General features: G+C 42.8%; 1 protein-coding gene across 3 annotated transcripts in view; it reads right to left on the bottom strand.

The window, feature by feature from the left end:
• Positions 1-4,763, bottom strand: part of rapgef1a (Rap guanine nucleotide exchange factor (GEF) 1a) — a 45,749-nt gene extending 40,986 nt beyond the window's left edge. For all 3 annotated transcript variants that reach the window (XM_062999100.1, XM_062999101.1, XM_062999102.1), the window contains exon 1: positions 4,632-4,763. In XM_062999100.1, the coding sequence (XP_062855170.1) occupies positions 4,632-4,659 (28 nt within the window). In that variant the 5' untranslated portion in view covers positions 4,660-4,763. The remainder of the gene's footprint in view (positions 1-4,631) is intronic.
• Positions 4,764-18,011: the final 13,248 nt, after the last annotated feature.

The raw sequence follows: 18,011 nt of genomic DNA, 5'->3' as shown, positions 1-18,011 counted from the left end.
TGCCTTTTCCATCTGTCATTCTACCCATAATGAGGATTTGAAAACTTTCTTTGAAAGCTGAAGGTGAATCCTGTCTGCTTCAATTATGTTTGAGATGTGTCTACAATTTAACTGGAGTCCGCCAGATGCAATATGAATTGACTGGACATATTTTGGAAGTCTATAAGAGCCCACCAATTACACAGCATTGTAAGAACGCAATCCAAGCTATGAAGTCCTATAGGAACTTCTGTAAAAGTAAAGACTAGCCTATTTTATGCTGACGTTTGATTTAAATTGAAAGTAGAATTCCAGATCTCTTCTACAAACACACAAGTAACCCTGAATATTACATTTAAAATTCACCCAGACCCCCATTCCAGTTGTTTACAGACATATTTGGAGAGTGTGCAGTTTTGCTAACCCTCACCCAAGTGGCTCAACCAGTGAGCAGAGGCTGCAATTGCAATAGCAATGAGGAAACCATCTCAGCGGTGGTGAGTGAGCACATTGGACCACTGTGCCAAGACCCAAGTGCTTAGAAAACCTTTTTAGTTATGTATTACTGTCTTGCATCAATGTGACTTCTGACTGCATGCCTAACTCAGCATATGTGGATCTGTGTGATATTATTTTACAAAAATCATTTGCATTTGATTTCACTGTTATCCACCCAAACACCTTATGTATTCATAATGTTTAACTTGTTTTCGGTTTTTGTTAACATTACTTTATGCTGGTGCAGAGGTAAATTGAGCTAGTCCACTACCGCTGGGATCCAGGGTTCAAATCCCACACAGTGCTATCGGCAATCTCCATGCAGACATGATTGGCTGGAGGTCGAGGCCACACGACTGATTGACGTCCTGTCCGGGCTGTGTTACTGCATTGCACCAAATGGAAAAGTCAGACCTACTTGTGAAACCCTGATCAGGATGAAGCACTGATAAAACATGAAAATGAAATGAATGATCTTATGCTATTGCCTGAATAAGCGGTAGGATGAACTCCAACTCTCTTATCCTCAGCAATAAAATCGAAGGTATAAAGGTGGAACTCTCCTTATCTGTGTATAATAACTAAACCAATGTTGACATGAAAAGCTTTAATATACCAGCAATTTCTTTATTCTAAGATTAGGATGTTCAGCTAGCTTGTATTCTCCTACCCCTTTACCGAGTACTTGTTGTATTGACTACAGACTACTACCTTAAATTCACTGGAAATTCAATAGAAGGGAGGGCTCAATATGTCAGGGCAATTTCTTTTCTACTGGGTCCTCGGTCACAGGGATGTCCACAGTGCATATATAAGTCTACAAGCCCCTGGTAAAACACCACTGACATGTAAAAAAATAAAAACAGACTAAGATAAATCATTTAAGATTTATTTCCACCTTTAATTTGACTGTTTAATTAAATTTTCAATTAAATTCTGTTTTCTCGAATTTCCCCCATGGGGATCAATAAAGGAATCTTATCTTACCTTAATTGAAAAACTCGTTTAGAGGGGGGAAACTAAAATAAAGTGACTCTGGTTAACCCCATATAAACAGTTCAGCTGTTCTAGTAAGATTCCTGACGTTTACTTAGTTGTGTCTTGCAGCAAAAGCTGTGGTCCGCAAAGAGCTTACAAAGTATCAAAGGGATCTCATGGCTGAAAGGTATCAGTCAGGAGAAGGTTACAAAATCATCCAGGGAAATTACATAAACTATTGAAGATGGCCATCAACCAGAGAATAAAATATGGAACAATGGCACAACAGTGACTTTACCAAAAACTGACCAAAACAAAACACAAGAAAACTGGTCCGGGAGGCTTTCAAGGGGACTACAGCAACATAAAAGTAATTGCAGGAATTCCTGGGAAGTACTGGATGTGTACATGTGACAACAATCTCTCATATTTTTCATATGTATGGGCTATGTTGGGTTGGGTAGGGTGTCAAGAAATTATCCAAGTCTGACTACATTTTGGAAAGGCCTACATCAAATCTGCCAAAAACATGTGGGAAAATGTGTTATGGTCTGATGAGACCGAGGTTGAACTTTCTGGGCATACTGCTAAAAGGTATGTTTGGTGCAAAAACAACACGGTGAATCACCCAAAATGAAGCATGGTGATGGCAGCATTATGCTTTGATGCTGCTTTTCTTTAGCTGGAACGAGGGCTTTAGTTAAGATGAAGGAATTATGAACAGTTCCTAATATTAGTCAATTTTGGGACAAAACCTCCAGGCCTCTGCTAAAAAGCGGAGTGGAATTTTACCTTTCAGCATGACAACGACCCAAAACATACTTACACATCAACAAAAGAATGGCTTTACCAGAAGATGTTTTGGAATGGCCGAGTCAGAGCCCAGACATGAATTTAGTGGAAGTCTGTGGGGTGACTTGAAGAGGGCTGTGCACAGGAGATGCTCACTTTTGTAAGGAAGAATGGGCAAAGGTTGTTAGGTCAAGATGTGTCATGCTGATAGACTTCAACCCAAAAAGACTGAATGCTGTGATGAAATCAAAAGTTGCTTTAACAAAGTATTCAGTTAGGGACGTTTATATTTATGCAACCACATTATTGCAAGTTTTTTTTTCTCAACAGGTTTTAGTTTGTTTTTTCAATTGAATTGTATAGATCAGTGTTCCCCAACCACCAGGACATGGACCGGTAATTTATTACCAGGCCACACAAAAAAAATTATAATAAGAGATTGCTACAAAAGCAATGAAAACACTGCTTCCATTTCCAACATCCTATTTTTCTGAAGTGGGATTCTATGCAGTGACGGCAACCAAAACAAAGTTGCCGCGTAGACTGAACATAAGGAACACACTTCGGGTGTTATTGTCTCCTATCACCCTTAGGTGGAAGTGTCTCGTTGCAGCGAATAAAGCTTAGGGTTCCCACTGATTTTTCATCACTGGTGAGTAGTATTGTTTTGCATTTTCTGTTTTTTATCATGCTTGTCGTAGAATTTTATTTTAAATACTCCCGCCGGTTCATGAAATAATATCTTATATGAAACTGGTCTACGATGCAAAAAAAATTGAGGACCGCTGGTATAGATTAGATGTCATAATCTATATTGTTTGTTTATTAGGATTTTAACGTCATGTTTTACACTTTTGGTTACATTCATGAGAGGAAACGGTACTTACTCATTACACAAGGTTCATCAAGGTTACAATGTTATACTGAACACAGTCATGGACAATTCTGAATCTCCAATTCACCACACCCGCATGTCTTTGGACTGTGCGAGAAAACCGGAGCTCCCGGAGGAAACCCACGCAGACACGGGGAGAACATGCAAACTCCACACAGAAAGGACCCGGACCGCCCCACCTGGGGATCTAAACCAGGACCTTCCTGCTGTGAGGCGACAGTGCTGCCCTCATAATCTATATGAAAACGACCACAACTAAAATAAATTATTTTTGTCTTATTTTTTAAATAACAAAAAGTTGCCATTATAACAACTTTTTATATCCTCTGTAGATCCTATTTCCACTTTTAAAACAACACTTCTGATGGCTCGTAAACTGTCTCCACTAATCGATATTACCACACTGCCCTAACAATCAATGCAAAACATACACTGCTTCCATAACATCAAACTAACAAATAATATGGTGAAGATGTCAAATGTTACACCCTCACAGCTTAGTTTCTTCTTGCATTTGGCTCTCCTTTAGATGTTTTCTTAAACTGTGAATTGTGAAGCAGTAAACATGCAGTCACACATATAGAACTGAGCCCCAAATTGGTATCTACACCCTACATAAAGCCCAAATCCAAGGATTTTAATAACATATGCAACTGTTTGTTTTGTTCTACTGCAGAATGTGGAACAATGAAACAAGAACAATGAAGAAACAAGATAACATCAAAAGTCTTGAATCTTAAATCAAGTTGTGTATGTAAACAAGATAATGACCCAAAAACATGTCTTTGGAAGAAAAAATTACTTTAGAGGGTGTAAATCAGGCTAAAATCAAGCTAACGAAGACATTTACAATACCCAACCCTATAAAATACGTAGAGTGGACTTAAATGCCAAGTCTGTGCCAAAAAACAACAACAAATTTGCTTGAACTTGACCAATTCTGTAACCACCAATCTGACACACTATGTTCAATAATATGCGGTTTGGGACGCAGCCATACACTTTCTACATCACCGCATACTGAGACATTTAACGTACACTTAACTACACACACAGACATTCGTGGTTTATTCAATACTTTATTCAATAAGTTATTCACTGTAACAGATTATTATCATCAATATCTAACTAAACTGAGATTAACTAAAGGGGCGCCGACGTCCCCACCCACCGGCGGCGACATAGCTAACCACTAATGCTAACCAGACAGCGACTGAACCATTGTTGTTTAACCGTAATTATTACCAATTGCTCAGTGTGTTAGCTAGCTGACTAGGAAGTCACTTTCCTGTACGCATTGCTCATAACCAGTTTGTTTTATTAGTTAAGTCTTGTTTAGAAATCAAAGAAAGAAAAAAAGAAAGAAAAGGCAGACGGTAGCTGAACAGTCTGACCACAGGTTCTGTGTCAACTCGCTAACTAGCACCACAGGCTAACCCAGTTAGCCAGCTAGCTACTACAACCATAACAGAGTAACTATGGCGCTTACCGTGTTTGCTGTCGATTTTCCCCGACATTTTCCTAAAAGGTCTGAAGCTGTATTAGATACAGAATGATTAGCCTCCGTTATTCCAGCATTCTAACAGAGGAGCAAGCTTTCAGTCTCACTCCCTCTGTGCCTCTGTCTCTCTCTCTCTGTGTACCTCACTGAGCGGGTTTGTCCTCACTCACTCTCAAACTGTGTAAAGTGAGCACAGCGCTTCTTAGCGGCTGGTATGATGTACTGCAGTATTGTTAAAACCGTAGCCTCGGGATACAGTTTCTCTACCTGTACAAACAGCTGCACAAGTCATTACAGACCAAAACTCGCACTCGTACCTCACAGCAGAATACATGAAGCTTATAGGATCCAAATAAGAGTAATAATCATCATCATAATCATCATTAAAACTGTAAATGTAAGCACAGTAATAATAAACTGTGCTTTCATACATCACTCTATCACGTGATACTAAGCTATAGCCAGAATGTTTATTTGTAGTAGCCTATAGTCTTTAATTTATTCATATATTCTAGAATAAATGGGTGATTCTTCAATTGGGGGAACTTTTACGTCCCTAAGTTATAAATTTGTGTTAAAAAAATACTTTATTACAAATCAAATATTTTAGGTATTAAAAAGATCATTCATTGCATCACTAAAAAAAATTACATACCAAAATAATTATGATTTTCATTTTTTATGATGATTTAAACATCAATATTTTGCTACTTTGGCCTTGTCCCCAACCCAGACATTAAAACTTCTCTGCTCTAATAAAACGCTAAAAAGTGCCGGCGAGTGCGTCGGGACTGCGAGTGAGCTGCCCTTGGCAGTTCACTCAGTGGTTTGAGACAGACACTCATTCATACACAGACACATTCATAAACTTATAAACTGCCTATCCAACCCTCACCGCAGCTACCCCAGCCCCAACACTGTAGTGATGGGTCGGTCGCGAACGATCCGGCTCTAAGAGCCGGCTCTTTAAAGTGAACGACGGGATCCGGCTCCTGACTGGGAGCCGATTCGTTTTTTTCCGGTTTTTGTTTTCTGTCAAACCCGCACGTGATTGGTCAAGATACGTGGTGGCGTTTGTGTGTTTACACTGAGCAGGAGGGGAGGGGTTACACACACACACACACACACACACACACACACACAGAGACAGCGTGCACACGAACAGGAGGGAGAGAGAGAGCGAGAGAACTCAGCGCTTTACACAGCCAGACATTACACGCTGGAAAGGTGAGGAAAATGAGTGAGAGGAGACATAGTAAATTTTGGACACGAGAAGCCCCTTTTACAGAGAAGTTCAGACCCACTGGGAGACCAAGTGTTCAGTCTACCCACATCTTATACATGTGATGGCACATAGACTGTGTATCTGTCCCCTCAGAGAGAATCTTTTTTTAACAGGGCAGATCATAACAGAAAGGAGAAACAGGATCAAGCCATCAAAGATGAGCTCCTTGGTTTTTCTGAATGCCAATCTTCACTAAATACTTACAAATACTGTCACCTGGATGCTTTCACCTGGATTTTCTTTTTGTTTTGCACATTTTCATTTATATTTTGTTGAGTGTGAGTGATGCTTCGTTGATGTTGTGTTGTTTCACTCTAGATGCTTGTTTATTTTGTTTTGTTTATTAGGATTTTAACGTCACGTTTTACACTTTGGTTACATTCATGACAGGAACATTCACCTTACTTGCATGTCTTTGGACTGTGGGAGGAAACCGGAGCACCCGGAGGAAACCCACGCGGACACGGGAAAGACATGCAAACTCCACACAGAAAGGACCCGGGCTCTTCACCTGGGGATCGAACCCAGGACCTTCTTGCCGTGAGGTGACAGTGCCAACCACTTAGCCACCATGCTGTCCCACTTTAGATGCAAACTTACAAATAATATACACAATCAGATCTTGTATTTTATAATTTATTGTTGGAGCACTCTGTTCCATGTTGAGTATATAAATAAAGCAATTTAAATAATAAACATTTGATACAATGTTTTTTTTACATTATTAATTCATTTTACATGTAATTTGGTAATAAATTAATTTAAGCAACAAAAAAATTTATGGAACCACTTGGGAGCCGAAAGAGCCGGCTCTTTTTAGTGAGCCGAGCCAAAAGAACCGGCTCTCTAAAAGGAGCCGAAATTCCCATCACTACAACACTGGGCTACACGGCTACGGTAAGCCTGGACAGCATGGCCGCAAGGGCTTCTGGGTAAAGCCCGTGGCGGCCCCCTAGTGGCGATGCTACATTGCCCCCTCCCTAATGGTCAAACGACCCAGTGACCAACTCACCAGCGTTCATTGGGTGGCTCCTTGTCCACACCACGCCCCCTAACACTGCTGAGCTGCCCTTCCACCCACTGCTGGACCGGGCACCCTGCCCCAACAGCCACCTGGGCTAGCACACTCAGACAGACTGGGCACATTGGCCCACCGAACCACCAGAGCCACCCAAACACAACAATCCCATTTCTGACACCAATGTGGCGCCAGGGCCGCGAGTGAGCTGCCCTTGGCAGTCCACTCAGTGATTTGAGGCAGACACCCATTCATACACAGAGACATTCATACAACAGACAAACATAAAAGCTGCCTATCCAACCCTCACTGCAGCCACCCCAGCCCCAACACTGGGCTACACGGCTACGGTAAGCCTGGACAGCATGGCCGCAAGGGTTTCTGGGTAAAGCCCGTAGCGGCCCCCTAGTGGCGACGCTACAATAACTTAAAAATAAACAAAATGTAATTTTTTTTTTCATATTTCTACAACCTATGCATATTTTTGAGCAATATATTACTGTCCCCAGCATTATCGTCATTACCGCAACAGTGTATGGTTTCTGTAGGGAATCATTTGAAGGTAACACTTGTTTATGTTGTAACCATGGAAACAAAGACTTGCAAGGAAGCACATGCCAGCCATGAGAGAAGATTAACATTTTAATGTCTGGAAATGTGAGTAATTTAATCATGTATTTCTCCTGATCATAGAGTATATTTATTCAGCGTCATTACAATTTACATCAATATGGCAGTTCTTTACCAAAAAAAAAATTTACACATTATTTATATGTATTTAAAGTGCACCTTGTACTAGCTGTTGACTAGCTTTAGCAAATCCATGGCCTATCTAGTTTTTTTCTTAAAAAAAGTAAAAATTGTCATTACCGCAACACGTCATTACCAACACATAATTACATTTTGCTATGCCACTTCGCAAATAAATATGAAATATTAAAATTCTATATAAGCTCAATTGTAGCCATCATTAAGTATTTGCTCTAGCATTATCTTGACATAATTAAAACTAAATTATTCCTAATTTTACTTTTCAAAAGTTAAGATGGTCAAAAGAGCCCGCAATTGAAGAATCACCCAAATACATTTGACCAGTATCATCCCAAAACACACAGGACGAGAATACAATTTAAAAAAATATAAATAGGTACTTGACAAATAAAGGTGGATTAAAAAAAAAAAACTACTTGTTTTTTAACGATTTTATAAAATTCTAATGTTCAAAGTCTATTTATTTTAACTGCTAGTGTTAGATATATTTTCTTTTTACACCAATTTATAATCTATTCTTACAGCAAGGAACATAAACTGTTTAAGGATCCCTTTATGTAAACTCACTCACTCACTCACTCACTCACTGTCTTAACCGCTTATCCAATCAGGGTCGCCTGGGGGTCTGGAGCCTAGCTTTTCAATGGGTGCAAGGCACACAGTAACACCCTGGACGGGGCACCAGTCCATTGCAGCGCAGACACAAATACACACACACACACACACACACATACACATACACACACACACACACACACACACACCCATACCAATTAACCTGACTGCATGTTTTTGGACTGTGGGAGGAAACCGGAGCTCCTGAAGGAAACCCACGCAAACACGGGGAGAACATGCAAACTCCACACAGAAAGGACCTGGACCGCCCCACCTGGATCGAACCTAGGACCTTCTTGCTGTGAGGTGTTAGGATTTTTGGAACATAACATCATTATTAAACATAAATGTGAGAAGTTGTACGGTATTTCCCCACGTGGCTCTTTGTCTGGTAGGTGCACTCAAAATGGCACCTACCATGTACCCCCGTTAGGGACCCTCCAGATGTCTGTCGTAGGGGGGGTGGAGGGGCGGAGCCCTGGGCTTGTTTAGCACATTTCATTGGCTCCACCAGCAGCGAAGGAGGAGGAGCCTAGCTTAGTTTAAAAAAACTGCGCGCTCAGACGAGAGAGAGTCTTTTTGGCTGGCGAGGATCTGGATTGCAGGAGAAAAGGAGCGCCGATCGGATTAGCTCTGACATATATTCACAGATCATTTCTTTCACTTAATAAAGTGTTTTTGAAGAGTACTTTCTGGATTCTCCGACTGCTTCTTCAGAGCCTCTCGACAAAAAGATTCGTCGTAACAGATGGTAGCAGAGGATGGTTCGAAGAGGCCTGAAATAGCATCAAATTGATTCAGCTGACTGAGCTAAGACCTGGATTCTGAGAATCTGTTGTACTCAATACAAGGCGCGCCTACACAAGGTAAACAGACGTTCTCTATATAGATTAGCTGCACTTATTATTTAGCGTAGTGAGTGTGAAATTGAATCTCAGAATCCGTAAGTGTCTGATTAAATTACTAAAGTATAATTAGATAGTTTAAAACTGTGAATATATGCTGGAGCTAAAATGTATGTTTCCTGATTGCGACTAATTTAATTGTTCTAAATTTAACGAGTCTGTCTGTTTTGGTAGCGGGACTCGATTAATTTGATTGTTCAAAATTTTAACGAGTCTGTCTGTTTTGGTAGCGGGATTCGATTAATTCGATTGTCACAAACTTTAGCGAGTCTGTCTGTTTTGGTAGCGGGGCTCGACTAATTTAATTGTTCAAAATTTAACTAGTCTGTCTGTTTTGGTAGCGGGATTCGATTAATTCGATTGTCACAAACTTTAGCGAGTCTGTCTGTTTTGGTAGCGGGGCTCGACTAATTTAATTGTTCTAAATTTAACGAGTCTGTCTGTTTTGGTAGCGGGATTCGATTAATTCGATTGTTCTAAATTTAACGAGTCTGTCTGTTTTGGTAGCGGGATTCAATTAATTCGATTGTCACAAACTTTAGCGAATCTGTCTGTTTTGGTAGCGGGGCTCGACTAATTTAATTGTTCAAAATGTAACGAGTCTGTCTGTTTTGGTAGCGGGATTCGATTAATTCAATTGTCACAAACTTTAGCGAGTCTGTCTGTTTTGGTAGCGGGGCTCGACTAATTTAATTGTTCTAAATTTAACGAGTCTGTCTGTATTGGTAGCGGGGCTTGAGTAATTTGATTATTCTAAATTCTGTTCGAAAATAGTACATCAGGAGTTTTGTTTGTCAGTAAATCTCTGTGTATATTTGTCTGCGAACCGCGGGTGAAACCGTGTGTGTGCTTTGTGTTATTTTGGTCTATATCTTGTCTGTGTGTTACCTTTTGTTCGTCGGCCATCTTGCCCACGTGTTGTTTTCTTTTGTTCGTCGGCGCCATTTTGGCTGTGGGTGCGCAGCGTGTTTTCTTTTGTTCGTCTGCGCCATTTTGGCTCTGGATGCGCAGCGTGTTTTCTTTTGTTCGTCGGCGCCATTTTGGCTCTATGTGCGCAGCTTGCCGTATCTCTTGTCCATCGGCTATTTTGTCTTCGTATGCCTGGGGTGTGTAAGTTGTTGTAGATAATTTTATAATTTAATTTAATTTATAATCTTAAAATAACTGAGTTGAGACGAAGTATATGATATGGTACCTTATTAAGTGTGTTTTAAGGTGGGTAGTGTCTGGAAGAATCCATTGACTTGCAAGCCCTAGCATATTGTATCCGAACAATAGGTTTTAATTCTTAAACTAGGAAGGGGGGCACTTAGAGTAGAATTCATCCATTTGTGAAAAGTATTATCCCTCACAACTGAAAAGAGTAAAACATTTTCACAAATAATTAAGGAAAATCTCCTTAATCAGGGTTGTTATAGTGAATAGGGGCCAGTGATAGTTCAGTGGTTAAGGTACTGGGCTAGTAAGCAGAAGGTTGCCGGTTCAAGCCCCGCCACCACCAAGTTGCCACTGTTGGGTCCCTGAGCAAGGCCCTTAACCCTCAATTGCTCATCGTGTTCAGGTCATTGTGTAAGTCGCTTTGGATAAAAGCGTCTGCTAAATGCTGAAAATGTAATGTAAATGAATAAGATTAAAATTATTTGAGAGTAACACAGTGCTTGTTGATTGTGATAAGAGATTTGCTGGGTGTGTTGGTGCATGTATTGTTGAGAGATTGTTCTATTGTTTCTTTGTTCTAATGTGTGGGGGTTGTGAAGTTAGGAACACATGTCTACGTGATCCAAAAGTTTAAGGCCTCCATTGTAGTGTTAATGATAAACTTTAGAAATACGGTATGTGCTCCCCTCTGTAGTTGATAGTGAATTGGAGGAATCCCACCGGGGGCCCTGGACGACCCTCAAGGGGCGGAGCTAAAGTGACATCACGAGTGACTGACATTATCTGCGACTCCCCATCTCTGAGTAAGACCAGTTCTTCCCCAGGTGAATAACTTGATGTGCGTTGCCTTTTAGCTTGACACTTTATCCAGTCCATCACACTTGTGTTTGACTTTGACTGCACAGGTCTTTGATAACAATATATATAGTAAACTTAACCTAAAATGGGAGATCTAACAGCAGGACAATTGCAGCAGGTAGTTATTAATAGGATTAAAGACACCACTCCAGCAAAAGGTAGAGACAAGGAAGGGGAGAAATATAAAAAATTATTTCATAGTTGGGTAACTAGGGGATTGTATCCAATTTCAAGTGAGCCTGTTCCTCCAGCTGCACAGAGATTACAAATCTTGGGACACCAGCAGGGAGAAGTTGGGGCACAGCAGGAGAAATTAGATCAAGGAGGGCTACTGAAGTCTTTAGCCTACAGAAGACGGCTAATAAAGCTGCAGGACCAACTAGTTAGAACTAAGGTGGCTTTGCAACATATGAAAGTTGTAATAAGCAAGGCAGATAGAGAAATGAGCAAAGGACTTGTGACTCCAGACGTTGACGCACCTCAGCCTAAATTACCAGTCCCTGATCCATCAGTTTTGAATTCTGGTGCAGTACCCCTAGCTAAGGCCCCTCCTCCATATGAAAATGTAAGTAATATGTTAAAAGTTCTCCAGCAGATGTCGCTAAGGGATGAGGAGCATTCAGATCCCACTAAGCAGGATGTTGCTTCACCCACACATCACCGTCCGGAAGCCCAAGAGACTACTATGGTAGTGACCGGAGGGCAGTTAAGTGTACACTTGGCCATGTTGGACGACTTAAACGCCGAAATGGCTAACCTAAGGAAAAAACACAAACAAACCGTAGATAGAATGGCTGATTTACAACAGTCACCAGCTGGCACAAAACGACAGAGACCCGAAAATAACACGGTAAGATTCCCCCGAACAGGTACCTACACACTCACCTCAAGGCAATCGTAGTGATTGTGGTGAGTCAGAACAAGATAGTGTAGGCTCTGACCAGACTAGATCCTCTTTTCAAGCTCTCCCAACTATATCCCCCATATCCAAGCCACCTGAACCCCCTGAACAGATAACAGTGACTGGTTATCACTTGACATCAGCTGGCCCCCACCCAATGACACACCCCCAGGTAAACCAGCAGGACTGTCACCCCACCACATTGACTGTCACACGGACCCACCCTGTAGCCATGCCCACTGCACCACTTAAATCCCCTAGTACAGACTATAGGGCACTTCCTATGACTGTAACTCCACCACCTGTGAACCCCATTGATTCGTCAGTCTCGGAACACCTAGAAGACGATTATATGTTAGATAAAATGCATCGACAGCCCATCAACCACCCTGACGACGGACTCAGACTAAGAAGCGGGAAACACCTGCAACTCCCACTAATTGAAACTGCCTCCGGGGGTCAGGTTTTTGTCCCATGGTCTCACCGCGATATGCAATCGTTAGTGAATAGTTTACCTCCCCTAGTTAAAGGAGCCCAACCTTGGATAGAGGAGTTTGAACAGTTAACCGCAGCTGACAATTTATGTATGGGTGATCTTAGAGCCATAATGCTGAGAATGGATTACAAGGAACCCTTTGGGCGAATAGAAACGCAGCTAGGAACTACCGCGTTGTCATCTCGTACCCCTTTTTCACGCCATAGAGGAGATGTTTGGGATGCGTTACGCAGCATGTATCCCACACAACAGAACCTACAGGCGTTAGATGGTATGACTATGAATAAGGGTGAAGAGGGAGGTGAATTTTTGAGGCGAGCTCAGAAGACCTGGAGACAGTGTACGGGAGAGCGACATGACCATAATCCAGTAAACACATTATTATTTAAGACGCAAGTTGTCAAAGCACTCCCAACTGCTATACAGGACAAACTAGACGATGTAGTAGGACTGCTGAATAAACCAGAGGACGAGTGGACAGCCATTGTGGTCCATTGCATCACCAAACATAATAAAAAGGAGTCAGACCAGGCGGACATTCTACAACATATGCAACAACGCCTAGTTAAGTTAGAACTGGCAGAAAAGGATACCAAGGATAAAAAGAAGCAATTGGTAGTAAGTGAGGCATTTACCAACAATAATGAACAACCGGTCCAAACCGCACCTCCCGCCCAGCCGTTGACATTGCAGATGCCACAACAGTACATACAACAACCTTCCCCTGCCCAATACCAGCACCAGTACCAGCCACAATATTATCCAAACCTTCCTGTACAGCAGTGGGCAACCCCACATAATGGACAAAAGGGAGGCCCACGTATGCCACACTCCCAGTTTAGACGATCAGATAGGGCAGGATGCTTTAACTGTGGTGAATCAAACCACTGGGCAAAACATTGTCCCTACCCCAGCCAGCCTGCAGGGACACCGCAACTGCGGTTTACTCATTCCAAATCAAACCCTAGTACCTGTCTACCAGCCCCAGGGCCCTGGAAACTCCGGAGGCCCTTACTGATGCTGCCCAGTGTCCACCACAGGTCGTGACATTTTCCCAGAACCAATTGTAACCTGTGGTATAGGTGGTGAGCAGTTTGACTTTTTGATTGACACTGGAGCTACAGCCTCGGTCATCACTGGTAAGCCCAATTGGATTCCTCCGCTTACCTCAAACACAATCACCACTGTTGGATACTCGGGAACAGCGCAGACCCAATATTTCACCACCCCAATGGTTCTGGAAATTGGAAAGCTACGACTAACCCATTCTTTTTTATATTCTCCAAATTGTCCTATTTGTCTGTTGGGTAGAGATGTATTGTGCAAGTTATCGGCCACTGTCTATTGTACCCCACAAGGTACAAAGTTAGTTTTACCAGGCCAGGAGCCTCCTCCAGAGGCCAGAATTTTTGTAATGCAACCTGTTACTGAGCCAAAACCTCAGTCCTGCGATATCTATTGGACTAGATTGACCGCACCCGACAAACAAGGTACCACATCCAATTTAATATATGTATTTAACATGTGGAAACCTTGGTTGATGGCACAAGCCTGCTTGGTTCCGCCCCAAGACCCATACCATTGTACCTTGTACTACACCAGAGACCCTGATGACCTTTACGATGACTTATGGAAACAAAACATGGAAGGATTAAATAACCAATTGTGTAGTGTAGCCATTTTCTTAGGACCAGAGGGAGTAGCAGCAGCGGTGCAGCTAAACCAGGAGCAGAAAGAGTACTTCAGAATGGATCCGGACATCTCGCAGGCACCACATGTCTCGTTGCTGTTGGCTAAAGGTTTTGAAGCTAGATCCCTTGGTCCTATGGTATGTCTTGCTCAGACCCTGACATATGCACCGACGGACATTCCATACCTGTCACGAACTCAGGACAGTAAGTATTGGAAAATTGACTGTAAGTGTGTGGACAATGTACATTATGAGCAGGTTTCCCTCCCACGTCACCATGGACGAGAACACACAGATCACCACCTGACTGATCAGATGCTAAGGACTGTCCCTACTTCTTTATGGACCACCTCCAAAATAGACGTAGGGCACGTAAAACATCATGTCGCCCCTATTTCTCTGAAACCTGAGGCGGAGGTCGTGTATAAAAGACAATACCCACTCTCTGCTGAGGCCGAGACTGGCATTGCTCCTACTATACAAGGCCTATTGGATACCGGGGTCTTAGTCCCAACCCAATCAAATTGGAACACACCCATACTTCCAGTTAAAAAGCCGGACAAGGACGAATACAGGATGGTACATGACTTGAGACTGATCAATCAGGTGACTGTCACTGAAAACATACCGGTCCCGGACCCCTACAGATCACTACAGAACTTGACCCCTGAGCACAAGTTTTTCACAGTTATTGACTTAGCCAATGCTTTCTTCTGCATACCAGTACCATCGCATTTAGCAAATATTTTTGCTTTCTCATATCGGGGACAACAATACACCTACACTAGATTACCACAAGGTTACAAGGACAGTCCCGGTATTTTTAACAAGTGTCTGAAACAAGATCTTTCCCAGATGCTGACTAACCAATTGCTGGACAATGACACAGCACTAATTCAGTATGTAGACGACCTACTTATTGCCTGCACTGACTCACGCACCTGCCTGACAGACACACAGACGGTCCTTTGTAGGCTAGCACAATCAGGATATAAAGTCAACAAATCCAAATTACAGGTTTGCCGACCCGTTGTCACCTTCTTAGGTCGTTGCATTTCTCCAAAGGGACACACATTGACTTTGAAAGCTGTACAAACTATCCGAGCCTTCCCTAAACCTAAAACAGTCAGCCAGATGTTATCTTTTTTAGGTCTGACAGGCTATAGTAGAAATTACATCCCAAATTACACAGGCCTAACCTCACCACTGAGGTCTGAAGTGACCAGATTGGGTCAACGTAACCACACTGCTCTAATTGAGTGGAGTACCAACCTGGAAGCCAGTTTTGTAGAAGTAAAACAAGCACTCGCACTTGCAGAGCATTTGCAGTCCCCTGACTACACTAAACCTTTTTATCTGGATGTCTCTGAAAAAGAAGGCATTGTAAATGCTGTTCTTTTTCAGAGAGGGGGGAGCAATGGGGAAAGACAAATTCTCCAATACCATAGCTCAAAATTGGATCCAGTAGTACAGGGACAACCACAATGTACTAAACATTTGGCAGCATTAGCCACAGCAGTGGACAAAACAGCCCACATTGTTATGTGTCATCCTTTGGTAATCAACACATCGCATGGGGTGGTAGCATTCTTGACCTCAGCTGCGTTTACACTATCTAATGCTAGGCGGGCAAAGATTAGTGACACCCTGCTTCAGCCAAGCATCACCTTTGCACCTGCAAAAACGGTTAATATGACCAGCACACTTCCTGGTAGAGTAGACGAAGATGAGTTACACATCTGGGAATTAGTAGCTAGTAAAGCGCTAAGGGTTAGGGAGGAATTGAGCACCGAACCTCTAGGAGAAAGGGACATGGACCTGTATTGCGACGGATGCTGCTACAAGAGCAATGAGGGGTTGGTAGCCTCATATGCTGTGGTAAGTGAAAAACAGGGACAGTTTGAGACCTTAGAGGATGGAATCATACCGCAACCAGCTTCCGCCCAGCTGGCAGAAATCACTGCTGTAACTAAGGCACTGAAGCTGTCAGCTGGTAAAAGGGTTAACATCTACACTGATTCAGCCTATGCACACTCAGCCATACATGTAGATGGACCTCAGTGGCTCCGACGTGGCCTAGTCACCTCACAGGGCACCCCTATTAAACACATGACTGAGTTACAGGAGATGTTAACAGCAGTGCACCTACCAAAGCATGTAGCCATAATTAAGTGTAAAGGACATTCTAATCTGAAAACAAAGGTAGCCCAGGGAAACAATGCAGCCGACTTAGCAGCTAAAGCAGCTGGGGGCTATGTAAGACAGCTGGTAGCACTGACGACATCGAGTCTGCCGGAACTTACGGACACTTACCTTAGACAGATGCAAGAAAGGGCAGGAGCGTATGAAAAGAACAGTTGGTTACTGAAAGGAGCAAAAGAGGTAGACGGAATCTGGAGAAGTCATGAAGGGAAGATAGTGGCACCAGGGGCGGTACTAAAGCTACTCTTAATCGAAGCCCATGGTCCCACCCATGTAGGGACAAAAACCATGCTGCACCACCTTAGGGCCAATTGGTGGCATCCAAATCTAGCAGACATGGTTCAGTTGCATGTGAGAGAGTGTGGGGCGTGCCAGGAAAATAATCCGAAACCAACCTACAGGTTACCTATCGGAAACTTTCCAGTACCAGACGCACCTTTTAAAGAAATTTGTATTGATTACACTGACATGGGTCCAGACAGAGTGGTGAAGGGTTATCGTTACCTAGTGGTAATGATAGACAGATACACAAGGTGGGTGGAAGCCATACCTGCCAGGCGTGAAGATGCCAAAACTGTAGTGAAATGGCTTAAGACAGAATTGATTCCAAGGTATGGTGTACCTACAACAATCAGGTCGGATAATGGGACCCACTTCAGCAACAAGCAACTACAAGAAGTGGAAAAAGCCCTGGGTATAACCCATAAATTTGGCTCAGTTTATCATCCGAGTTCACAGGGTGTTGTAGAAAGGGCCAATCAAACAATTAAGACTAAATTGGCCAAAGCCTGCTATAAATCCAAGATGACTTGGGTTGAAGCATTACCCTTAGTGCTCATGTCCATGAGGAGCTCCCCTAGGGGGGACTCTCATTACTCACCTCACCAGCTGCTGACTGGTCGACCCATGCCAGGTCCGCCACGAGATCGAGCAGTAGGCAAAATTTTAGATTTGTGGGATGAAGAGTTAGACAATTACATGGAAGCTTTAACTAAGTTTGTTATCAGTATCTCTCCCCAGAAACCGGAAGAAGGAGAGGAACGAGCACCATTGCTGTCTAAGGTGGAACCAGGACAGTGGGTCAGGATCAAGGTACACAAAAGAAAGTGGGATCAGCCGAGGTGGACCGGACCTTGGGAGGTGTCTGAAGCCACTTCACATGCAGTCCGAGTAAGAGGAAAGAAAGGTAACAACTGGTATCATCTGAGCCACTGCGTCCGTGCTGAACCTCCGACCAGAACCCTCGCAGGGACTGGACACGATCTGCAGGTACCCATCCTTGAGAGTGATTCCTAATTCTGCTTAAAGTGGGACAGACTGGTACGGAAAAGGTGAAAAGCGGTAGGCAAACCAAGGTGGTGAGTATAACGCAAATCGAGATTTGGCCTTACGTACGGAAGTAGCCCAGTAATAACCATGAGGTGGTTAACTTTCAGGGATAGACAATTAATGGGTCAAGTGACTAGAAA

This window comes from Trichomycterus rosablanca, chromosome 7 (assembly GCF_030014385.1).
Source record: "Trichomycterus rosablanca isolate fTriRos1 chromosome 7, fTriRos1.hap1, whole genome shotgun sequence".
Classification (NCBI taxonomy): domain Eukaryota; kingdom Metazoa; phylum Chordata; class Actinopteri; order Siluriformes; family Trichomycteridae; genus Trichomycterus; species Trichomycterus rosablanca.
This window is presented reverse-complemented; position numbering and strand designations above follow the sequence as displayed.